Source organism: Vespa mandarinia, chromosome 19, assembly GCF_050613455.1.
Source record: "Vespa mandarinia isolate Hongniang chromosome 19, ASM5061345v1, whole genome shotgun sequence".
NCBI lineage: Eukaryota > Metazoa > Arthropoda > Insecta > Hymenoptera > Vespidae > Vespa > Vespa mandarinia.
Window position 1 is genome coordinate 2,881,636 of NC_140828.1, and position 26,533 is coordinate 2,908,168.

Below are 26,533 nucleotides of genomic sequence, written 5' to 3' on the forward strand. Positions count from 1 at the left end.
CCGGCAACGTGCCGGTTAACGCTAAGAACGTGCTAGAGAGGGGAAAGGAGACGAGAAAACGCATCGATCCTTTCTTCCGCATCGAGACATCCCCTTTCGACGTGTTCATTTCTCTCACTCTCTCTCTCTCTCTCTCTCTCGTTCTAGTTCAGCCGGTTGTTAAAAGAGAAGTGGACAAGGGGAAGGTAGCACGCGTCGAATGTTCTTTAATTCTTTTTGGGGAGAGGCGTGCTCTCTTTCATTCGACGGCGACTCTTTTTTTTTCTTTCAAAAGGATGTAACGGAAATTCGCGCGTAAATCAACGGTCAATTCGTTGATATGTTAAAAGTGTAAAATCAAAAAGAACATACTTGAAACGTTAACGTATTTCTTATCGTTTTTCTCATATATATATTACATCTTGGAAGATTAATTATTTTTCATCGAAACGAAGATATAAACGAAGAAGAGGAATAACGTTCGATTGTGATAATCAAAGATTGCAATAAAAATTGTTAATAAGAAATATAATTATATAGACACCGCCGTCACACCGAAAAAGTCCCAATATTCTTCATCTCGTTCCGAACGTCAACGGACATTGCCGAGTGTTTACGAGTATTGGCGAGCGTCTACGAGCGCGCACAGCTGTTTACGTTCGTAATTTTCCAACGCAAAGGAATATCGAGGACGAAGATAAAAAGGACCAAGAAATCAAAAGTGTAACATCGATGTTTGAAACTCCAAGAAAGGATCAAACTCGTGATGGTATTACTTAATCGGCTAAGATTCCTTATTTCTTACGTCTACAACGAAAATCTAATCTAACCTCAATATAATACTCTTGCTAAGAATTCTAAAGGACGATCTCTTTGATTGTTTTCTTACCATATTTTCTACGTTCGACAAAGAGAAATAGGAAAAAAAGAAAGAAAAAGGGAAACGCCTTTTTTTTTAAGTCGGATATGATTACTATTTAATATGAAATACTTTAGATAGATACTACATATACATATTTAACTACTTGTTAGACGCTCCTGTTCGATGGTTCGTGGCGCGTAATTTAAATTCGTGCTCGACAAATTTTTCTCTGTTATACCGACTCTAATCGACGAAAATTACAGTGATATATACACAAATACATACATATATATATATAGTATATATATATGAAATACATGAGATGCCGATAAAACGATTTTAAAGAAGATCGTTATCTCTTTCCACGAATCTTTAAGATTTTTCCTGCTTGTATATACTTACTGTCTTTCTGGACTACTCTAACTTCCATTATTAAGGTGAGTTTTATTATTATTATTATTATGTGTTTCCAATAAAATAGAGCTTTTGAATAATCGTAAAATAACGTCCGAGTTTTGTTTTTCTTTTTTACTGTATCTTAATCGTTCAGTGAATTAATTCGTACATTAATTAGAACAAGGTAAATAAAAAAAAAAGAAAAAGAAAAGAAGAAAATAGAAAGAAAAAAAACAAAAATCGATTAAAGATCACACGTAATCGTTCTCGTATTTCATGATTAATAAAAAAACTTGTCAAACATCCGTGACACGCGATCTATATGAGCGTCTACAACATTTCTCGATATCATATTGATTTCCGATGATCCACTTGGCGCGTGATGTATGATTTTGTAATCTTCACATAAGTATGTACTACTGACTCTATACGTGCACAGCACTCAAAGCGCGATGACTAAACAAATTCTTCGTATGTTAGAGAAGCGAGACTCTCTCCGCAGTACCATACCACATATATCGTAGGAGTCTCTCTCGAGCCAATGTAAGGTATCATGAAAGAAAGCCAAAGTGTTTGTCAGCTTTTTCATTAGCTAAACAAGTACGATGCAAATGGTCTTGGCTGGTAGTAACAGTTCGTTTCGATTAAATGTTTCCATTCGAAAGAAATTAGTTTGTTAAAAGGGAAGGAGTCTATTTTTAAAAAAGATTTTTTTTCAATCAGGATTCTCGATGGAGGATAGCAACGGTCAAAGGAACAAGGATTCGTGCGATGTCAACGATAAGAACAACGCCAATCGTGACAATATGAGCGTAGAATCGGAAGGAATCCTGACGAAAAATTCTTCCGATGAGATATTGCCTAAGAATGTGGACAATTGTAAAGAGAAACGAGTAATGCGTGATGACGAAGAGGACGAAAGTTTAGAAGTCAATTGTAAGGTATCCGACGACGAGGAGACAACGAAAACAACTAAAAAAGACGAGGAATCATCGAGTTCGAGTACCTCGAGTTGTACGTCCGAAGACGAGTCTGAAACTAGTTCGGAGGATAAGACGGAACCTCCGAAAACTGAGCCAAGTAAAAGTCTCGATCAGGAAGCAGCGAAACAGACGGAAACGATGACCAATAAGAATGAGGACACTACCGATGACAGTGACATCGAGGATGATCTCATTTCGGCTATCAATTATAATACTATTACCTCATTGGCTGCCCTCAAGGATATGCTACAATCTTCTGGCGAGGATTCGGATGGAGTTGACAGTTTCTTTCATCATTATTTTCTCTCTCATGTCAATAGGCTACCATCAAGAAATCAAACTCATAGTCCCTATCCTTGGGGTAGAAGATTATCTGAATGTAGAGAGGAAGATGAATATGAAACAGAGGAAGGTAAGAAAGAGAGACTGTTGGTTTCTATTTCCTCATATAATCATCTCTCTATTTCTTTCTCTCTCCCCCTCTCCCTCTTCCCCCCTCTTTCTTGTTGATCAAGAATCATGTCTCATGCTAGCACGTGATTTACAAGTTCTTCACGAGCGCAACACAACATTCTTATTTTCTACGAACTACAACATTATCTCTATACCATCCAATTAAGCTCACTTTTGCTCCTTTAACTCTTTATTCTCGCTATTCGTATCTCTTTTAATCGCGATCTCTCTCTCTCTCTTTCTCTCTCTTTCTCTCTCTCTCTCTCTCTGTCTCTCTCTCGCGCGCGCGCAGATTCATAATGATTCAAGTATAGTGCGTGTCAAAACATTCCCTGTAGATATATATTAGCGGGGAAGTCGATTAAACGAGAAAAGCGAGACCAAGACGAAGTTACGAAATTTCAGGTTCGGCCATTAAAGAGAGCTCGCTAGGGAGAGGAGAAAAGTGCTATTACGAGAGAGCTCGTTCGACTACGAGTGCTAAGATTAGCGTTACACCGCTGGTCTTTTAGCTTCGTTTAGTTTCGTTTGGCAACGGCCGTCCTACAAGTGCAAAAAGTCACTCCACTTAGGCAACAACGCTGATCTACTATATTCTACATGTAGATTCTACGTGGTTTATTTATAGAGAATAAAAATTGTAAATCTCTTGCTATACTTCTTATCATCATCGTCTTCATCATACAAAACGAAAAAAAAAACATGACTCACTTTTTTTCAGTATTTAACAAAAATCAATAAATAACATAAAACATAACAAAAAATACATTTAAAATAATATTGTATCGGATGATTTTATAGGTAAAAATGCAGAAACAACTAGCAAGAAAGAAGAAGCGAAAAACGAAGAATCCCAAGAAAATACTCGAGAAGCTAGCATCTCTTCGAAAGGTTCGAGTCCAACATCTTCAGAAAGATCAAGTTCGGAAAGAATTGATCTCAAATCGAATCAATCTTCGAGCATCTCCGAAGCTAAATCCGCATTAACATCCGCTAACACAATGGTGGCGACAACGGTGACTCTGACAACATCATCGATGACATCATCGACAACGACAACGACAACTATAACTATGGCAACGACTACGACGACTACACTGACCACAGCAACTCCAACTTCAACAGCAGTTACAACTTCTAGGTTTACCACGTCGACTGTGACAACAACAGTAACATCACCAACGTCCACAACGAAACCACCTCTTAGAAGAAGACATACTACTGGTCCAGGAATGACTTTTCCTGCTACTGATCCTCCATCTTATTCTAACAGTATGACCTTCTCAAGAACTAGTCCATTACCAAGTCCACACTTGGACAAGAGATTCTTTGATAGTAGCTTGATAGAAATGAAAAGTCAAGCTAGTAGTTCTAGCACTCTTGATTATGATTCTACAGAGGAAGTATGGGTGCGTAGGGTTGACTTCATACAGGAGAGGAAGAGAAAGGTGAGTGTTGACGTGATGCTTTTTTCTTTTCTCGTTTTTTTTCTTTTCTTTTTTTTCAACGAATTTTTATAATTATGCCAATATTTTCGTCGATTTTTAATAATATAGCTCGACGGATTAGGCTCGATGTGTGTTCGGCGGAAGGTAGATAAACGTTAATTAATTAATCAATTAATGGTAAAGTAACAAAATAATAATGAACGTATCATTTATTAATTTATAACTTGATCATTCCAATTCGAAGTTATTCATTCATATTAGGAATGAGTAAAATACATTTGAAAGAACAATGGGTGTCATTCAGATACAAAAAAAAATATTTAAAAATGTTATTTATATCTCGATCGTTACTTTAAGAGTTGCACAAAGATAAAAGCCACGTCTCGCTATATCTTTATTATTATTATTATTATTAATATTATTGCTATTGTTGTTGTTGTTATTGTTGTTGTTGTTGTTGTTGTGGTTGTTGTTGTTATTATTATTATTGTTGTTGTTGTTATTATTATTATTATTATTATTATTATTATTATTATTATTATTATTATTATTTATATTGTTATTATTATTATTTATATTATTATTATTATTATTATGAATAGCAACACAACACGTCGTAACAATTCTCGTTATGCATTTTTATATTTACTTAGGTACATACATATATTATCTTCAACGTCATTAACACTGAATACACAAAATCTGTCTCTCTTTCTCCTCTCTCTCTCTTTCTCTCTCTCTCTCTCTCTCTCTCTCTCTCTCTCTCTATTTCTTCCTCCCCTCCTTTCTTTCACTCCTTTCTCTCTCTCTCTCTCTCTCTCTCTCTCTCTCTCTCTCTCTCTCTCTCTCTCTCTCTCTCTCTCTCTCTCTCTCTCTCTCTCTCTCTCTCTCTCCCTTTCATATAAGTAAAGCCTCGGAAAATATGTCACATTCTCTCTTTTATATTTCAGAACATTAGGCCAAGTTCTACCAACAGCGGCACACCCCTTACTATTTTGTTTGGTTGAAGAAAAAATCATTGTTTTGGTATGTAGTATTTGGCTTAGGCGATCAAGCATAATGTATTCTCCTATTTTGATATTTCTCAACGATCATCAGATATTAGAGAGAGATTATATAATTTATATATAGGGGAAGGTTATTCGTAGAACTTCGCAATTGATAGAAATGAAATCAATGTCATTATCCAACGAGATATATATTCACTTTTACATTTTTTTTTTACTGGCATGCGATATATTTCGTCAGTATTTATTTTGTGCGTGGGTGCGTGCGTATGCGTGTGCGTGTCGTGTGTGTGCGTGCGTACGTATGTGACGAAACATCATTTTAGCATATAACATCTTGATCGTTACATTCCATCTTTATTATGAATTAGAAATGATTTTTTTCGTGTGATGGTAGAGCGCAAGACATTTATAATTGATATATTTATTTTTGAAATTATTAAAAAGTATGGTATCCATTTTGAGATGAAGGCTTTTTTTTTATTTGATTAGATACGATCCTTCTGATAATATAGCATTCCTTTTTCTTTCTTTCTTTCTTTCTTTCTTTCTTTCTTTTTTTTTTTTTTTTATTTCTTTTTTTTTTCCCCTTTATTTTATAGTGTCCCAAGTCGTTGCTTTCTTTTTGTAATATTGTTTATTCATTTGTAAATTTTTCACAAATGATCTATTCAATCTTCTCTACAATTCCATGAAATTTTTAACCTCGTCTCGATATCAAATAATTCTTTAACGCTATTCTCTTTAATTTGCTAATTTGACAATTCCGGTAATTGCAAATCTTTTATTTACCATCGTAACACTACTCGCTATTTCACTCTTTTTCATAACGAGTCATCACATATACGTACATAATAGATAAGTTATGTACATAGCATAACATTCTTAGCTTAGCCATTTATGAAAGAGTTATCCTTGTGTTAAGGAAAAAAAAAGAAGGAAAAAAAACAAATGGAGATTAGATATTTCATTCTCAATGTTTTTCTATCAAAGAAGAAAAAGAAAAAGAAAAAGAAAAAGAGGAAGAAGAAAACTAAATGGATTTGATTTTTTTTTTTTATAATTAAATAATCAAATCGCGATTATATTTTCATCGTTTTATAAATATCGATGTTGTATAGTTTATTTAATAGACAACAGAGATATGTATAGCCTCTCTCCGCCATCGTAATCTCTAAGAAGTCGATAACGAACATTATGACTATACGATCATCCGTGGAAATATTATCGATATTGACCAATGACGAAAAGATCTCAGTTCGCGATAATACATAGATATATTCTTCTACGTTTTTTTTTCCCTAAGAGTTCATATTCGTATTGGCAGTTAATATCTGTCTTCCGATAGGTACATGACTCTTGTTATACGAATACATTCGGATATAAGTGCAGTTTTCTTTTTTTTTTTCTTTTTTTTTCTTTTTTTTTCTTTTTTTTTCTTTTTTTTCTTTTTTTCTTTTTTTTTCTTTTTTTTCTTTTTTTTTTTTCTTTTTTTTTTCTTTTTTTTTTTTTTTTAATTTTTATTTAATTGGTTTATTATGTCATCGGTTGCTTTAGGAAGAGTCAGAAAATATTCACTTGTGCCTTACTTGGATCGTTGTCCTGAATATGGAACTTATAAGGTAGTTTTAAATATTCCAGAGACTTTTTTATACATCAATGACATAAGTTAGTTGATTTGAATTTTTAAGAAGATACTTATTTTATTGCAAAAGAAAAAAAATTTTTTTGTATCTTCTTATTACTCTTGGATCATTGAACAAGCAAATGCTACATATAAAAGACAATCATTTTTTTGTTCTCTCTTTGCTGTTGGTATAACTTGGGACACTATCCTTTAATATTTCAATGAAACAGGATATCTCACACACACACACACACACACATACACACACACATTGTTTGCAAGACATTTTACAAAGTGACACCATGTTTAGATTTTGTAGATCGAACTTCCGCCGACTACAAAGACTCACAAATTGTATATTAGAATTTGGAGGATTTTATCTCTACAATGTGGGTATTTAATATGCACGAATTACTATGTTCTGAACAGAATATGACAATGGCTTTTCATATAGAAGATTACTATGGAATATACAGGAAAACTATGTACTTCTATAATAGATATAAATCGATTAAGTGTTTCAAAGTTTTCCCAAAGTCTTATTACCGTACTTAGATAATACTCTTTTTTGCTTTTAGGAACTTGGTTCACAGCCATTGCCAACTATAGTTACCGAAGATGCTGATACTAATCAAGCTTCTAATGAACAAGGCCATAGGCCAAGAGCAGGTAAATTTGAATTAACTAACAATAAATTGTATGGCAGAACTTCAGTATATATATATTTCTTAAAAATAATATTAAGTTATAAACACAAGGTTTCTTATTTTTATAATGAAAATTTAAGTTAAATCTTGACTATTTTGTATATATTTTGAGGATGTTTATTTAAAATGGACCTTGTATTGATGAGCAATATTTATGTTTAGGTACCTGGGGTTCTCATTCAAGACCTATTAGAAAACCAGCACCTGGAAGTGCACCAGGATCAGGAAAATCCACTCCACTTCCCCAACAACATCCTGAACCTTCAGCGTCCAGTTCGTCCAGCTCGAGTAAGGGTGGTAGAAAGGCTTCAGGTACACGTTCAGGATCCACTAGTCGTAGCAACAGTCGAAGTAATAGTGCAGAACGTAGAAGAAGCGGTGGTGGTACAGTCGATGACACAGCTAGTCCTACAAGAAAACCAGCTCTCTTCGATGCCTTCAGACCAAGGAGCAAGTCTGATGCCAGTAAAAGAAAGCCTAGTATTATTGCAAACATGAAGAGTGCTGTGCAGGTATATCTTAATGCATTTTCAATATCAAATTTCATGAAATTTCCAATTAATTATTATGATAGACATTTTAAACAGTTGAAATAAAATTAATTTGCATATTATAATTCTATATATAGAGTATCAGAATTGCATATTAATGTATTATTGGTCCTATCTATTGATAGGATGACATTTTAATCAGAAAAAAGATAACAGATAATAAATCTTTTCTTGTAATATATTCGTCGATATTATAGATATCTATTGAAACACGTTTTTTTTTTTTTAGCATTCCCTTCACAGAGGATCGCATGGAAGCTCATCGAGTGATGTACACACCGAAAAGGAACACCATAAAGATGGTAGAGAATCTAGAGAATCCAAAGAACAAAGTAGTAGACCTAGAGCAGGATCTGAAAGTAGCAGGAATCCTGTAAGCAAAGTTATGGATTTGATCAGACATAGAAGCCATAGTGCTCTTAGTGCAGAGGATAAAAGAAAAGCGGTGAGTTATATGTATTATTATTATTATTTAAAATGTAACAAATACACAAGTGACTACATAAATTTTGTTAGTAGTACTTTCACATAAATTTTGTCAAAAATTTATTTTAATGCCAAAAATGAATTTCTCTTAACAGTTTTTGATCAACAAAATATCACGATTTCTGCAATACGAGATATCGTTTTCTCTCCAAACGGTTTTTATTTACATTTACTCGTTGAGTAAACACTGTTTAAACAAACTCGATTAGCTAGTTGTCTGTGAAAGTATACGTGGCATAAGTATACATATGTATCTACATACAAGCAAGCACGTCATTTGGTGGGAGTAATATTCCCGCTTATATCACGTTCATTTTAGCGATGCGTAGTGAGAACCGAGACGGAGAGAGAACAACACGCATTTACACTCAGTACAGTTATACCTACTCGGGAATATCAGGATTTTAAATAATATTCGCGAGTCATAGAATATGTATTCACATTTTCCTCGAAATCCGTTATAGTGTGTTCAGTGATATTTTTTTAATTATTTATCTATTTTTGTTTTGTGTTAAAATATAAAAAAGACGTTAATTTTGGTTATTTTTATATATTCCAAAAAAAGAAAAAAAAAATAAATAAATTAGTACATTCGTAATGAATCTGTATTAAGAAAAATTAACTTCAAATCTCAGTGAATTTTTTCAATCGATTTTAAATCTGAGTTCTCTTACATTTTTAGTATTCATATCTATCTTTTTTTGAATTTCTTATTCTTCAATTATGATATAACGTTGCGTTAAAAGTCCTCCCTCTCTTATGTGCATCTATTTCAACGTGAAAACTTGCAGTAGGTAGAATTCTGTAATAGGTTTTATAATAACAAAAAGAAAAAAAATTAACGAGTCAGCCAACGTAAAATATGCGTAAGTCGTGTTATTCTACACGTTTCGCTGCTCGGGGTAAAAGGTCATCTGATGACTTGATATTCTTTAGTTGACTGTATAAGTTGAGACACGTGTGGTATTATTTAGATTCATTTTTCAATAAGAAAAGAACTAAAAACGTTCTCTATTACTTTAAAAAAAAAGGTTAAAAAAGATATATATACATATTGCTTTTAAAAAGAAATCACAAATAAATTATCATCTAACTATAAGGTATAAATAATCTATAGTATTAAAAAAAGAGTTGATTTTATGTATCGCTTTTTTTTCGATGATTCTTAATTGAAGTTACATTAATTTAATATAACCCGAAGTAACGAATGTTTGCCTATGTCTACACGTTTTATCAGTGATAAAATATACGAGTGTGTAATATACACATTTTCGTTCGGAAGACTAAAATTTATTTATCTAATTTTTTTTTATTTTACGTGTTTCGATAACACGCTTGTGTTTATATATTCGGAATTTTTCGGAATTTAGCATCGTGTTTTAATTGTAGTAACTAATAAAGTATAGTTCTTTTTTATTTCTTATTTTTTTTTCTTGTCTTTATTTTTAATTAATAAGCTAGTGAAACGAGATATTAGCTTATTAATACAGCATACGTTTACGTCCAATAAACATATTCATTTAGATTAGTTGCTGACAAGAAACTTGAACAAGACTTCTCATTGATAGTCTGAAAAATATAAGAGAATTCAATATGTCATCCTATTTTCGATGGATTAAAAGTGGCAAGAGGGACGATTATTTTACCCCAAAACCTAGAAGTCGCTCTTTGGATTCCAAGACCCTAGAAGCTTCTGGCATTCGTCTGATTTTGCAAAATGTATTTCCTAAAGTTATCTTCTTATATTTTCTTGTATCAATGACAAAAAGAACATTTTTCATTTTCAATACAATTTTTGTTTTCATAGTTTCTACAATTTTAAATAATTTTTTCATTTTCTTTTCTTTCTATCTATTTTGTTTGATCAATGAATGGAATTTTTAACAGCTTTCTTTTTTTTTTTAATTACAGAGAGCAGCAGCCCAACATCAAGCACAGGTAGCTGCGCAAGGTGAGTAATTTGCATACTACTTTAGAAAATGATGAAAATGACGTCAAATAATCTTCTTCATATTCTATTTAACGCACATACATATTTACACGTTAGCTTTACTGTGAGATATTACCGTACGGCGTAAATGATAACACCGATGACGATTGATATGTACATTAAAAAACTTTCGCACACACGCAGTTAGCTTTATCGAGCATTATCATCATTGTAAAAACAACGGCGACGAGGACGAAATGGACAGCTGTGAAAAATATGGAAATTTATATGTATATATACATCATTTGCCGCGCTTTTGTGGTTTCAAGAATCACGTGGATCAATTAACAAATTTTCAAAACGTTTCCAAAAAATTCCGCTTAGCGGCACCACGTGTAATTACTCGCGATTGGTTCGTTCTATATTATGCGCATCTGTTCAATTCTTGTTTCGAGTAGTGTGCATGAGATTGGTCGATTTAAAAAATGCGCCATTTTCGAACTGAAAGATTGACGATATTGCGGATTAAGTGGGGATAGAAGTAATGGAGTAGAAAGAGGGTTGAGAGGAGGAATCGAATGAGTTTCTCTCTCTCTTTCTCTCTTTCTCTGAAGTCTTTCGAGTCACGAGCGCGCGATTTTCTAACTAACTTGGGTGTATAGTCGGGATTCGTTTGGTTGAGTCTCTGCCGGTGGCGCCTTCTCCATCCTTGTGATTCGTTAAAAAGTATTAGTCCTATCAACCGAGTTCTCCTTTACTCTCAGTTAATCTCAAGATTTTTTTTATTTTCTTTCTTTTTGTATTACGTTCGAACACAGTGTTCCAAATACTTAAACGAATCCCTTCCAATATCGTTGAACGAAAAATTCGATTGAACTGCGGAATAAAAGTGATATATTGAAAGCGAAAACAGGTTCGTGTATTTTCGTCAAAAGCCGAAGTCGAAGAGAAAACGAAGATGAAACTTAAGGGGCCACTTGGTATAATATAGACCTGACGCTTTTCTTTCTAATCTTGTGTACATAATTAATATTTAATGCTTTTTCGTGAGATTTGTGGCATTAAATTGTGAAATTGATTCTCTATAAAGAAACAAAAAGAAATTAATTTTTTTTCTATGCTTCTTAAAAATCTTGCCGCAGAACGTGTCTTCTCAAGATAAATCTACGTCTTACGTCTTCTTGTTGTGCTCCTTCGTGTTACAATTTTGGAAATGTAAGTCGATCACAGAATGTCTTTGGATGGTCTTCGAGAGTTGAAATGATTTTGAAAAGCAGTTAAGTGATAGAAAAAAATAATGTAATCTGTATGCATAAATATCGATGTTATTTTTTTTCATAGTCTTCGATATAACCTTAACATACAATTTTTCTATAATTTATAAATTTAATAATTTTTCATTATGCCGGTTTTATTATATTTATGATACGAAAGTATGTCATTGTTTTAGTGTCTCACTGATGCATTTTTCTTTAATTATGCTCTTTAACGTGAGAAATTGGAAAAATCTAATAACTTATGTTCTTTCTTGTATATAGACGTTGCAACGTTCACCCACTTTTTTCCCCTTTTGTCGTCTTACATCTTTTCGTCTCTCTCACACACACACAAACACACAACATTCTTATTTAACATCTGCTCTTTGCAAACGTTCTTACAATCAAGGTTTTATTAAGAAAGAGAGAGAGAGTTCCTTCTTTTTTCTAGGTCGTTTCGAATTCTACGTCGTACGTTCGGAATAAACCATAAAAAAAACCTAACCAAAGGAAACATATGTATCGTTATAATAATAATTAAAATCAATTAAAAAGGTAGATCATGTTCGCAAATTGTCTATATTATACGTAAACACATAACTATGTTAGCTTTTAGTTTGTTCTCAAATAGTAAACAAGGAAGGTACTTGTCATCGGCTGTGACCTTGACCAATGAACGAACGTCGCATTGAACGACTAACAAATGAAAATAGTTATTTAACGCGCTGTTCTTATACTTCGTTGAAATACAAAATTATTGTATGTCTTCTTTTTTCTTTTTATTCTCATTGAAGAGAGAATACGAAGCACATACGAAAAACAGACAAGAGTAACGACATAACGCGAGAAGAATCTTCTTTGACTTAATCCCTTCCATCCTGCTACTGCAGTCTCTTGTCGCTGACGCATCCGCATGATTCTGGTGTAACGACGTGTCCTAAATGAGTAGTCACCATTATGGGATTATGATAATTATATGAGCAACTTATTTTTTATTTATATTATTCGTAGAAAGAAAAGGAAAATTATAAATCGAAAAAATATTGCTTACATTTTTTTTTTTTTTTTTTTTTTTTTTTTTAATTCATTATTATTGATCATTTTTCTTCAAAGAAGGGCAAGAAAAAGTGGTGAAAAGTTAAAGATTTATTATTATTATTATTTTCTTTATTATTATTATTATTATTTTTTTTTTTTTTTACGTCGTATGTATATTTTACATATGTATACTACTTGTCACGAATTTCGCATAATTCAGAGTTATGTGCAAACGGTAGCAAATTTTCTAACGAAAAGAAATATGAATCTCTTGTAAAACAATACTCTCGATATATAAAATATATTCGTGCATGAAAATGGCATTTATTGATGAATTTTTATCGACGAATTGATCAAAGGACCATTTTATTTTTTATTAATATATTCCACACAAGTTATTTATTTCAATGACAAAAAAGTTTTCCGACCAAGATGAAATATGGAAAAACGTAGAAATGATGCAATTACGATCTCGTTACATTTGTAGATAGCACAGATATACATACATACACATTTCTGAGAATAGACAGCCGGCAGTTTTGTTGCCTTCTCATCTGCATTAACAATTCTGCAAAAAGCTTATGTAAAGTAATACATAAGTAAAAATGTTCTGTTGCAGTTATTGCATGTATATATGTATATACAGAGTGGACCAAAAGTTCTTAGATTATTCTAAAGAACTATTATTCTTTTTCGAGATTTTTTAGGTTAGTAGTTTTACGATCTGAGACAAAAATTAACCTAAAAAATTTCGAAATAAGTAATTTATTTTTAAAACCGCCTAGGTATTTCATATGTATATCAACGAGGTTTTAAAAAATTGTTTAATATTAAAATTTGCTGAAAGAAATCTTTCATTTTTCAGAATTTATTTTCATTGCTTTTATTTATTTAATTTATTATTTTTTATTAAATCCAATAATAGTCCTTGTTGTTTATTCATATTGTTATAGTCAATTTCATTCGAGATCGTAGTAAGTACATCTTTTATACGTTTTAAATCAAAGAGAAAGAAGAAAAGAAAAAAAAATGTGATCGTTCTTGGGGACTTGTGTCCTTGAAAGATCTGTGATGATGATCCTTGAAAGAACTGTGTCCATGTAAAGGTTTACTTGAAAGGAACAGCACAGTAGATATTATGTTTCCATAGCAAATACTTCGTTCTCTTGACATTTTATTCACGTGTCAATGTTCTCTTACTTCAATCCGGTTTGCTATTTTTGGTATCAATACACCCATAACCGTATTATTACTTACCCTTTCATTGAGTTAAAGAAAAATCATTAGAAATTTAAGTTATTTTCCTCTTCCTCTTTCTTTTTCTACGTATATTAGATTTTAAAAGCAATTATTCTCTTGATATATCTTTGAAACGTTTATAAATCGAACTTTCAATTCTTATCTTCAATGATTAAAACATCAAATTATCTTTAATGTTTACCTTTTTTTTTCCAATCTGTGATAATACTTGACATCTAATTTTGTTTCTTATTCTAATCTAAAATTAGATATATATATATATATATATATATAACATCTAATATATATATATATATATACACAAATATATATATATATATATAATATTTTTGCTGTGACAAAAATTGTAATAATTATTATTTAATTTGAATGGAATTATGAAGTAAAAGAAAAACATTTTTTATCTCATTTTTAATATGTTGAAACGATGTAACCAATTCGAAAATTCAATTCGAAAGTCTGGCAAAAGGGATCAATAGAATATCCTAGTTCCTCTCTCTTATGACCCAAAAATATACATTTTCAGCGACCCACTTGTCGAAAAATTGGGAAGTTTCCAACTTATAAAACGTAAAAGCTCTTTTAACCGAGACATATAATCTCGATAATATATAATAGATTTGAACAAGTGTACAAATGCAAGATCAAGAATCAAATCTCTTATCTCGAAAATATCTATCTCTTTATTTACTCTTTAATAGAACAAATCATTTTCTTTTAAACAATTTCAAAATTGTATGATATTACTTTCATTTCAATTTAAGAAAAATGTTTGAATAGTGTTAGAAGTAGAATATGAAAAAAATCTCTTTCTGAGACTCTTCAAACTCTTCATGAAATTGCTGAACACGTGCTGAATTAACGAGCCAAGATTTCTCGGTCAAGATCATCATCATCATTTTCTCTCTCTCTCTCTCTCTCTCTCTCTCTCTCTCTCTCTCTCTCTCTCTCTCTCTCTCTCTCTCTCTCTCTCTTCCTCTCTCTCTTTTTCTCTCAGCTGCGCCCTTTCGTAATATATATCTATGTACAGGGTGGGTAAAAAGTTCCTAGATATATCAAAAGTTCTTAAATAATTTAAAAAATCAATTATTTTTTTTTAGAAATGTTTTGGGTTAATGTTTGTTTTTAATATTATAAAACTATAAGGCCTAACTTGTAAAATTACGGAATTTAATTACAATTCTACTTGGAAATAGAATTACTTTTTTTGGAAGTCTCCAAAAAAATAATTGATTTTTTAAATCACTTTAATACTTTTGGCCCATCCAAAGTATCATATGTATGTACATATATTTATATGCAATATGAACGATCAGCATTTCTTCTCGTATTATTGAACTTATATATATATATCTATTAATCAATATCGACAATCTATATCTAAGCTTTCATAAAATGAATAAGAGAGAATAAGAACATTTGGTACATATTCGTTGATCTGTAAATTTGTCCTTGCGAGATGATTTAGTCTCATATTTCAGCAATTTCCCTGTCTCAATTTTATAGTTAATCATTGTAATACTAATGTTTCATACTACTGAATTCTCGTACTATTCGAATTAGAAACTTCGAAATTAGGAAGAACATTCTTTCTTAATTAGTAATCTTTCAAGTAGAATAATAATAATTATCGTTATCATTATCGTTATTGTTATCGTTATCATTATCATTATCATTATTATTATCATTATCATCATCATCATTATCATCATCATTATCATCATCATCATCATCATCATCATCATCATCATCATCATCATCATCATCATCATCATTTTCGTCGAAAATATTTATAAAATTTAAGAAACTCTTGATGGTTCATAAAAATAATTTAGTTTTGTAAAAAAATCACTTTAATCTCTTGCCAAGAGGTGTATGTGTGTGTGTATTTATTCCTTCATTTATCTTTCACGATCATTTACCTTATAAGATGAAATTTATAAGAAAAATGATCAGAACAGAGACATAACAATGAAAATCAAAATGTTTCTACTTTCGAAGACCTTGAAAGAAAATGATCGATTATGTTTATTCTTAATAATTCTCCGCAGCTCGATTATATTTCATCGTTGAAAATAACGAAGATTATAATGAGGAAAAGAAGATTATTAAATATCGAGAAGATCGAAAAATAATTGAATTTATATATAATCAAGAAAAATATAAATATATATATATATATATATATATATATATATATAAAGGATTAAAAATGCACGGATTAAATCATCTATTATCTCATCATACTTCCAACAATAACAATGAAAATCCTAGAAGCAATCGGCAGGATTTGAAAAATTCATCATCGTCATCGAGTTCATCTAGCGATGCTCGCCAACAGGATACACGGATTTTGCATGAACTTTTGAGTCAAGGAGAAAGTGCCAGTAATAAAATCTGCCTTCGAGAGAATGCAATATCTCGTGGGTCGGTCAGTTCGACTTATCGATTATCACATCGTCCATCTAATTATAATAGTTTGCTTTTGGATCATCATCATCCCCTACATCATAATCAACAGGTTTATCATACCATTCATGGGAGTGGTCAGAATCATCAGACCAGATTACATCATTATTATCAGCATCAGCATCATCATCATCATCATCATCATCATCATCATCAACATCAACATCATCAGCAACAGCAACATCAGAATCATCTTCATCCTCCTATTCACAATTACTTTCATCAGCAACAACAACAACAACAAGGTGGAAGTGGAAGAAGTTCACCAGCTTCACCGAGTCCAACTGGAGAACATGAGAAACATCATCATTCACATAATTATCATCATGGTATACAGGAAATGATTAGACACTTTGGTAGAAGGCTCGGTCATATAAGAAGACAAAGTGAATGTCAGGAAACACCAAGAAAAAGGGAGGACGATTTCCGTAATAGGAGTCAGAGTCTCGATGGGGGTGCTCGTCCACCAAATCATCGTGAAATTGACTGCGAAACAACTTATCGAATCTACGAGAGTATACTGAGCCAAGGTAACCAGAGAGGAAGATCTATCTTCGCGCGAATAATTCTATCCAGAACTTAATAAGTTTTATCCTTATCGACCTTGTTTTGCGATTGATGAGAATGCTCGATAAAAAATCCTCTTTATCTTCGATTGAATTTTGATGGAAATAGAAATGTTATCTATCTTTGCTCTCTCTCTCTCTCTCTCTTTCTCTCTCTCTCTCTCTCTCTCTCTCTCTCTCTCTCTCTCTCTCTCTCTCTCTCTCTCTCTCTCTCTCTCTCTCTCTCTCTCTCTCTCTCTCTCTCTCTCTCTCTCTCTCTCTCTCTCTCTCTCTCTCTCTCTCTCTCTCTCTCTCTCTTTCTCTCTCTCACTCTCTCTTTTTGATCATTTATCATTTTTGATCAGATTATCTTGAACTTTTACGATGTAAATATGATTGATTTAGGTGCAATTAGAAGAAGTTCTTTAGATCCTGGACCGAGAAGATTATCGTTAGGAACCCCAGCGATACCGCACAGGGCATCAGATGCGTGTCTTGATCCAGTTCACGCTGCCATACTCTTCAGAGATGCACGAGGGGTAAGTTTAATGTTTTACAAAAGGGTGACTCTCGTTTATCACCTTTATCAAGTGAAATTAAGCAGCAATTATTTGATCTTTTTTATTTTTTTTTTTTTTTTTTTCCACAGCTACCAGTCGTGGACCCGTTCTTAGAAAAGGTTTCCCTCTCTGATCTTGGTAAGTTTATGTAGCTATCCTTAGTAAGTGCAAAAGTTCATAAGAACGTCTTATCGCAAAGAATTTCATGATTGCACTAACACAATAATAACTTTTTAGTAAATGTATGTGTTCAAAGGAAATGTGAAAAAAAAAACAAAAATAATGGAAAAATTTGTTATTAATTTTTTATTGTATCAATTCAAACAAAAAGCAAAGAATTTTCATTTGAAATAGGGAAACAGGCGAACAAGCAGGGATTGCTTCGCATTTGTCAGATCTAAGAACACGAAACGTAGTCGAATTTTTTCTTGGCAAGTTTGAGTTATTCTTGGCACGAATGATACGACGAGGACTCTAACAGAACACGTATATATACGAACGAATCGAGAGAATATTGTAACTCTGTTTGCTCTGAGCGAATCAGTTACTTGCTTCATCAGCAATGAAGCTGACCAAGTTCGCGATAGTTTAGTAAGAGAGGAGACTTGTGTTGAGATAGGTTTTTTTTTTTTTTTTTTTTTTTTTTTTTTTTTTTTTTTTTTTTTTTTGTGGAAAAAGTAGCACAAAGAAGAAGAAAATATAATATTCGAAGATAATTCTATTCGCATTGGTGTTATCTTTTAATTCCTATCATTTGGAATATATTTCCGATAAAACTGGACCTAATTGTCATATTAACGATAATACATAAGTTGCTATCGTTTTGTTTATAATCAACGAGTTATTATTCTTATCGATGCTACAGGAATGATTTTACACTCGAGCGCTCTGCTCGTTCAATTAATTAATTATATCGTCGTTCGACGAGCCTTCTTTTTTTTTTTCTTTCTTTTTATTCTTTTAAACATCGTTGAGTTTGCATTAAACAAAACAACAGCAATTTTTTTTTTCTCTTTATTTTTTTCTTAATTTGATGTCTTTTCACAGTCTACATTTTTTTGTATTGATATTTTTATTTGAATAAAATAACATAGTTTTTATTTTTCTTACAATGTTCGTAAATATTATCGTCGAAAATCAATCGTAAATGTATATATACCGCAATATATCGCAAGTGTATAGAGTAAAGCAGAAGGTGAAAATGGTGGGAGAGTTTAAAGATAAACTTTGCGAATTGGAAGGAGAATTATAAAGGCCAGAGCAAACGATTAGCGGTATCGGCTGTTGGTGTTGTTAGGACTTGACGTGTGCTTCTACCTGCAACAACTATATTCCTCAACATTAGAATGCAACTCGATTTAAGAATAGATCTATTTAGTGATTGATACTGACGCGTAGATGTGAAAGAACGTTTCGTTTGTCTCTTAATATGTTGATCTTTAATTCGTAATCAACAACATCAGCATTCGTTTGAATGAATCTTTATTATCATCAAAATATCACCGGAAACGTCTTCCGGCTTCTTCGATAATGCGATTCATATTGAATGACGTGCTTCGATTGAAGAAAAGAAACTTCGATCAGCTACTACCATTGCTAATCATTCAAACTGTTCATCAACGAGTTTTAAGTTTTCTTTGGAATTTATGTGATTTTGTGTGTTATTATCCATTTGATCGTACAAATGATGGCAATAGATAATAATAATGTTAGCTTTACATTACTATTCCAATTCTGAAAGCATCCGTGCCGCACTCAGACACGTTGCATCCAGTTGGTGGAGTCAGGAAGATGATCCTGTTTATTCTAAAGACCTTATCAAAGAATTTGAACTTGAAAACCCACCCCTCGAAGATGAACTTGCTTGGATCCTTTCCAAAGGTGCGATCATCAAGAATCTATCTCTGATGATGTATGGTGATATTTGATTCCTTTGAGCAATCCTTGATTCTTTGCGATATTACATGAGTTTTTGAACTAATCAATGAAAATTTTTTAAAAACCTCCATGTTTTTTTTTGTTCATAATTTTCAGAAGAAGACGAGTCGCAGATATTTGTTAAATTTTTCAAATTTCACAAGTGTTACGATCTGATACCGACCAGTGCAAAATTAGTTGTATTTGACACACATCTTCTTGTGAAGAAAGCCTTCTTTGCTCTTGTATATAATGGTGAGTATTTGAAACGATAATGTTTATACAATGGATTTTGAATTTTTCTTTGATTATTTTTAAGGAGTAAGAGCTGCACCTTTATGGGATAGTGCAAGGCAAGAATTCGTTGGCATGTTGACCATAACAGATTTTATAAAAATTCTTCAAATGTATTATACGAGTCCGTCTGTTACAATGGACGAATTGGAGGAACATGAATTAGATACTTGGAGAAGTAAATATCTTTGTTTGAGTATATTTATAATATTATTTAAATTATAACTAAATATTTATTATTTCAGAAGTATTAAAAGATCAAGTTCATCCATTAGTGAGCATTGGTCCTGATGCATCTTTGTATGAAGCTATAAGAACTTTAATACAAAATAGGATTCATCGTTTGCCAGTAATTGATCCTGATACTGGCAATGTCCTTTATATTTTAACACACAAACGAATATTAAGGTTTTTGTTCCTTTATGTAAGTTTTGATAATGTAATTTTATATATTTAATTTCCTAAATGATAATGAAATTTAATTTATTAATTAATTTTTAAAATGCAGATTCATGAATTACCAAAACCATCCTTTACTAATAAAACGCTTAGAGAACTTAGGATAGGAACTTTTGATGATATAGAAACAGCAACGGAAGAAACTAGCATAATTTTAGCTCTCAAAAAATTTGTTGAAAGGAGGGTCTCTGCATTACCAGTTATCGATGCGGAAGGAAAACTAGTTAATATTTATTCCAAGTTCGATGTTATCGTAAGTCATTTCTTGTATTAATTTATTTTTAATTACTTCCCTTTATGGTCACAATTTATTTATTCTTTTTATTTTTTTTTCTATGTAGAATTTAGCAGCTGAAAAGACATACAATAATTTAGACGTATCGTTGCGAGCTGCTAATGAACACAGGAACGAATGGTTTGAAGGTGTTCAAAGTTGTAAATTAGATGAGACATTATTTACTGTTATGGAAAGAATTGTAAGAGCAGAGGTATCTAGAAAAGATTTAGAGGAATAATTATATAAAAAAAAAAGTGCAATTTTTGATCAAATTATTTCATACTTTTTAGGTCCATAGACTTGTAGTGATAGATGAGGACGACAAAGTAATTGGTATAATTTCTCTATCTGACCTGTTGTATTATTTGGTTCTTAGGCCGTGTGGTAAGTGAAGTTTTTTTCATTTGTTTTATTACCAAATATTTTATTTCTATTTGAAAATTGGTGTCAACATAATTAGTTATTTACTTATAATTATAAATGTTCATGAACAATCAATGATATTGATATATAGGCGAGGATAGCATTAATGCTAAAAATGGTTCATCGTTAAGAACACAAGAGTCAGTTACATCCAAAGTTACAAATTCTCAGGTTGAAACTACAACAAACGTTGATGGTGAACCTGAAACTGAACAAAATGAAACAGGTAATAATAACTCGAGAGACGTGCCCTCAACACCTACACCACCTTCCAGTCCAGCAGCTTTAGATATTTCGGAATCTTCATCAACTATTGTTAAATCATCTCAAGAAACATCTTGGCGAGAAGTGACCGTATCTGGTGGAGAATGAAACATTTAATGTTTCACTTTTACAGTGAAATTGTGTGAAGTATAGATACTATTGCTTAACTTGTAGATCATCGTAATTGCATCATGACAAGGAAAAATTGAGGGGAAGTTGAATCATATAAATTTATCACATAGAAAGAGTGAGAGAGAGTGGGAAGGAAGAGAGGCAGAGAAAATAATGTTATATAGAGTAATCTAATTAGCGCTCATGTTTTTTAGTTCGTGAGTATACAATATTGATCATTGTTGTCTTTGTGGTTAAAATTTGTAAGTTTAAACGGAAGAAGAACACCAGCCAAGAATCACGACCTATGTGGACCTATCACTAGATGTGTGAAAATACGGTGAGACATGCTCTGTAATGTATAAAAATGTTTAAGATTAGATTTTCTAACGTGATCGCTCTGTACATGGCGGTTAACGTTTGAGCTGCTCACTAAAGAATGGTTAATGGGCCATTGTTCGCTCAGGATATGAATTCTTCGTGCCCTTTTAAAAAGTCATTACTAGGGATGTTTTACAATCATTGTGATAAAACGAGTAGTGAAATAAGCCATTAATTACATCTATTCTTTATTTCGCTTTCTTTAAAATTATATTCTTTTGCAGGAAGAAAAGAAATATTCCGATTTTATATATATATATATATATATATATATATATATTATTTTATTAAGCTTCTATAATATGCCAGAAGCAAAATAATATCGATAAGAATATTAATAATATTCAACGAACATGGGCACTCGCTTTTGAGACACTTATTACTGCTATCATTAATTGATATTACATTAAAGTTAACAATTTCATATAATATATGAACAATCTTTCAAATAATTAAGCAATAGCAACACATTGTAACAATACATAATGCTATCATAAAAATAGAGGGAAATTGATTTTGTTGATTATTTTTTGTATTAGTCAAAATTGCCAATGAATGTGTAATGATAAAATTGATGATAAATGAAAGTGAATTATAAAGGAAAAGAAAATAAATTATAAAAGAAATAAAGGAAAGAGAGGCTTCATGTTCGTTATGAAACATATTTGCAAAGAATGAGTCACAGGCAAATATATAAATTTAAAACGGAGATAGATAAAACACGAGTGTAGTACTCACACTTAAAATCATTCTCTTATAACTGTATTAAAAGTATACATTATAAATTATTATCTTTGTATTTTCACTGCTCTAATGCTTTCTTCAGATTACCTTGTATGTATTTTATAAATTAATAGGAAATTTCTTTTATTATTATTATTATTATTATTATTATTATTATTATTATTATTATTATTATTATTATTATTATTATTATTATTATATATGTGTAAATATATACATATATATATGTATATGTATATATATATATGTATATATATATGTATATATATATATATAGCAATCTTTATGTGCTTATATTTTTTTTAATATAAAAAACAAAAGTATATGATAAGAGTATAGATGCGTAAACATTATTTTGAAAGGATGTTTAACCAATGATTTTTTTTATTTCGCATATACATTGATCATGCTTATCATACATTATACCTGAAATAATTTTTAAGAATTTCTTTTCTTTCATGGTACATTTTACACTATATATCTAAATAGGAAATGTATGACATATAAAAGTAATTCAAGTTTTCTTATTATTATATTGTTTTGGCTTTTTGACAAAATGTTTTGCTTGTGTAATATATTTTCTATTCTAAATTATTCTTTATCGAAAATGACCCAAATACATAATTCTATAAAATATTTAAACCAATTATCTCCTTAACATTTACCTCCAAGAAAATGAATAGCATCTAAATAAAATCCTATTAGAATTCTCTTGAAACAATATGTATGTAGATCTTGTTGAATAAATTCTAGGCACATATTATAGATACTAACGATGCATAAAAAAGAAATTTGTTAAATGTACTAGAATATACCAAGAGAACTTGTTAACAATTACTTTTATGAAAACAAATGTATTCTTTTGAAAAAAAAAATAATTTTTATTTCAATTAATCTATATATAAAAAAAAAATAAAAGAAGCTAAGTAGTAATTGTATGTAGAGCCTTCTATTGAAAAAAATTTGTACATACTTAAAACACTAAAAGAATCATGTACATAAATGGCCTGTTTGTTAATATTCATTTCTATTTTTGGCACTAACGTTCCTCTTTTTATCTATAAAAGTAAAGGTAAAAGTCGCTACTTGATAGTGCAGAGCCAGTGCCTATAATTTAGTAAAATTATTCCTGTATATGTTTATCTGTGTAAGATTAAATATTCCATTAATGATTAAAAAAAAAGGAAATTGAGATATGTCATTGAGATATTGTCACAATAGTAGTATTATGACAAATGCTATGAAACAGACGGTTTTTGTACATTGAGAAACAAACTGTACATCCGCATAGGTTTAACGTGCCGTAGTTAATCTTACTCTCTTTAGTACAAAATATATACTGCAAATTTGCAAGCAGTCACGTTCGCTTTCCTTCAGCTTCTATAAAATAAAATCAGTTTGATTCGCGTGTATATTATATAACAATTTTTTAATTCGTTATTTACTTCAACGAACGAAGCAACAATTTATAAGAGAAATTAGAGAGAATTCGGCAAAAAACTTAAAAAGGAAGAAAGATAAAGATTTTGGACGTGGCAGTTCTTGCATTGCGAAAACCAAAATATAATTTATTGAGGTATTAATAATGAATTGTATGATACACAAACTTGTGTTGTAGTTAGTTCACGTGATCGCATCTTAATATTATGTACCCTGAGCAAAGTGATTAGCGCATGATCCTTGGCTCTCTCACATATGTAACTTATAAATGCAGAAAGTGCTCAGCGATAGAATACACTATGATATATATATAATATATCGTTTATTTTATTCTGATCTATATTTCCAATCCTCGTAAGAAGGTATAAAGAAAAATTAAACGTATGTATAATGTATGAAAGTGCATTTAGGTTCATTGATTTTTATATGTACACTATTTGTTACTATATTTATGACTAATTATTGGATATTAACTTTTTTCTTTTCTTAATTTTCTTACTTTTTACAATAATATTTGAAGGTTCCAGCATCATAGATGTTTTTGATTCTTCCTATAAAAAGATATTAAAAAGTAAAATATATAAGAACTTTCAGAAACATTTGTTTAAATAATAGTGTTAAACATAATAGCATATATATTAATAGAAAATTACATACAGAATGATCAATCAAAGAAGCACTTTTAGTACATTTCTTTCTTTTATAACACAAATTTGTTTTTTTATGTTTCGATGTTATAACTTCCATTTTATCAAATAACTCTTCATATTCTGCATCATCATTTGTATCCTTTAATTTATTATCTATATACATAACTTCATTATCATTATTATTACTAATACTAATACTATTGTTATCTGGAACTTTTTCAGGATTATCAATCTGTGTTTCTATAGAGAATGTTGATCTCAATACTAAACACGTTAATTTTGAAGTTAGATAAACCTACATAAACGTGAAAAAGAAACAAAATAATATTTAATATACAGTAATATATGTATGCATAATATTTATTTATTTATGAAATTACCTTTTTGATCATTTCTCTTGTATTAATATTATGAACTCTTAAATGTCTATCTAAAGAAGTGCTAACTACATATGGTCCCATTTTACTAGAAGCTAATCCAGTTATGCTACCAACCAGACCCTTATATGTATGTAATATTTTTCCAGGTTTACGTAAATCAATCAGTTTCATCATACCTTTACCTGAACCTACCATAACTTGCCTATAATAATATTTATATTATGCTATTATAATATTTTTATGATATGAATGTGTGAAAAAAATTCTTACATTTCCTTACAAGGTACAGTCACAGCAGTCAGGGGTTCATCTTTTATTTCTATATTTATCATCGGTCTTCTTTGTACATTAGTATCGTACAAACGTACCTAAAATAATTAAAAAATTTATTTAAATATTTAATTTGGAATGAAAAATACTCTTAGAAAATAAAAGTCATACATATCCGAATCTGCTAACAGTAACTATTTTATGTGAGTCTTGAAGAAAAGCTATATCTGAAATCCAAATTGGTACTCTTAAATTTAAAAAATCATGTGGTATATTCTTTTCACTAAAAATTTGTTTTTGCTTCTCTAAATCAAACAATTTTAATCCATTTTCTTTGCCACCAGTAGCTATTATTTTCTTGTTTACATTAGAATGACACATTCTATATAAATTACTACCAGCATTTAATATAACTTGGTCTTGATCATTAAATTTCCATAATTTTATCTCGCCAGAATGAACTGCAGTCAAAATTGCCCTAATAGGTGTTTAATGTTTATTCAATAATTAAAAGTTTGTATTTATAAAAAATAGTAGCATAATATGTACCAAAATAATCATAATGATTTACCCATCATAACGTGATATGCCATTTATACTTCCTTGACCAATATCGCAAACAAATGTATTTGTAAATGACATATCTTCAGTATCATAAATGCTGACGCTATAAAATGTTGAATATGTTTGATATCAGTTACAAATGGAATAATCTTTGATCATAACTATATAATATAAATAAAACCTTCTTGTTTCCTTTGTACCATAAGCTATGAGTATTTCTCGTTCTTCGTCATCACCCCAACTTGCTGTGGTAATCTCATCATTATACCCAATCGATATAAAACTCTTTAAATTCTTTTGTACACATTCTTTTTGTCCAATTTTGATTCCTATAATTAATTTATTTTATATTTAAAAATTATTTACTTGAAAAAAATAAATTTTTATTTGATTATAAGACATGCATGTCTTTATAAGCATGTTAACCTTTAAAAAATCCTGATTTACCACCCACGAAAACATCAAAATCATTTTTGAAATTCATTGTTAAATATTAATTATTATACAATATTATAAAGTATTTTGAAGAAATTATGTACCATGAGAGAACTACCACGTGAAAATTTATACATGGTGCGAACTGACATACAAGGTGGCCAAACTTTTAAATAAATATATACGAAATAATATGAAATTTTTAGCATTTTTGTATTGTTAGCATTGTATAAATATTTTTATTGTTTTCAATTTAGCCTCCAATAATTTAAGAGTTATGATTGGTCAAAAAGAAAACTCTACATGTCTTAACCAATCCACTTTTAGTAACGATCGGGAACGATATAATTCGAGAGTTGCGATTGGT

General features: G+C 30.7%; 2 protein-coding genes across 9 annotated transcripts; one reads left to right on the plus strand and one right to left on the minus strand.

Moving 5' to 3' along the window:
- The first annotated feature begins 14 nt into the window (after positions 1–14).
- SNF4Agamma (SNF4/AMP-activated protein kinase gamma subunit) lies at positions 15–21,396 on the plus strand. 6 transcript variants are annotated; one of them, XM_035883776.2, is made up of 16 exons: positions 15–748; positions 1,961–2,632; positions 3,475–4,121; positions 7,334–7,424; positions 7,625–7,974; positions 8,243–8,458; positions 10,411–10,450; positions 17,403–17,536; positions 17,647–17,695; positions 19,592–19,729; positions 19,794–19,946; positions 20,014–20,192; positions 20,277–20,480; positions 20,569–20,715; positions 20,795–20,888; positions 21,099–21,240. In XM_035883776.2, exons 1-16 carry the CDS (start codon positions 712–714, stop codon positions 21,101–21,103), a joined length of 3,156 nt encoding a protein of 1,051 aa, XP_035739669.1. In that variant the 5' UTR covers positions 15–711; the 3' UTR covers positions 21,104–21,240. The 6 variants fall into 6 exon arrangements, with proteins under 6 accessions (XP_035739669.1, XP_085518847.1, XP_085518845.1 ...); XM_085662721.1 differs by having other exon boundaries at positions 20,569–20,703; XM_085662719.1 differs by having other exon boundaries at positions 365–748; positions 20,569–20,703; positions 21,019–21,396.
- A 1,792-nt stretch (positions 21,397–23,188) lies between these two features.
- Positions 23,189–26,339, minus strand: l(2)k09848 (WD repeat domain 74 lethal (2) k09848). Of its 3 annotated transcripts, XM_085662727.1 has the most exons (9): positions 26,158–26,339; positions 25,913–26,060; positions 25,739–25,834; positions 25,339–25,645; positions 25,168–25,265; positions 24,898–25,099; positions 24,525–24,812; positions 24,367–24,418; positions 23,189–24,218 (listed from the first exon to the last, which is right to left on the minus strand). In XM_085662727.1, exons 1-9 carry the CDS (start codon positions 26,213–26,215, stop codon positions 24,205–24,207), a joined length of 1,263 nt encoding a protein of 420 aa, XP_085518853.1. In that variant the 5' UTR covers positions 26,216–26,339; the 3' UTR covers positions 23,189–24,204. The 3 variants fall into 3 exon arrangements, with proteins under 3 accessions (XP_085518853.1, XP_035739672.1, XP_035739673.1); XM_035883779.2 differs by having other exon boundaries at positions 23,189–24,418; XM_035883780.2 differs by having other exon boundaries at positions 23,189–24,418; positions 26,271–26,327.
- Positions 26,340–26,533: the final 194 nt, after the last annotated feature.

What these genes read in the sequence shown, in the direction of transcription:
- SNF4Agamma (XM_035883770.2), top strand. Translation starts at nt 712, where the DNA reads ATGTTTGAAACTCCAAGAAAGGATCAAACTCGTGATG. An exon ending in TCTTCAGAGATGCACGAGGG is followed by an intron (nt 17,537 to 17,646) that starts GTAAGTTTAATG and finishes TTTTTTCCACAG; the next exon opens with CTACCAGTCGTGGACCCGTT. An exon ending in TGAATTAGATACTTGGAGAA is followed by an intron (nt 19,947 to 20,013) that starts GTAAATATCTTT and finishes TTATTATTTCAG; the next exon opens with AAGTATTAAAAGATCAAGTT.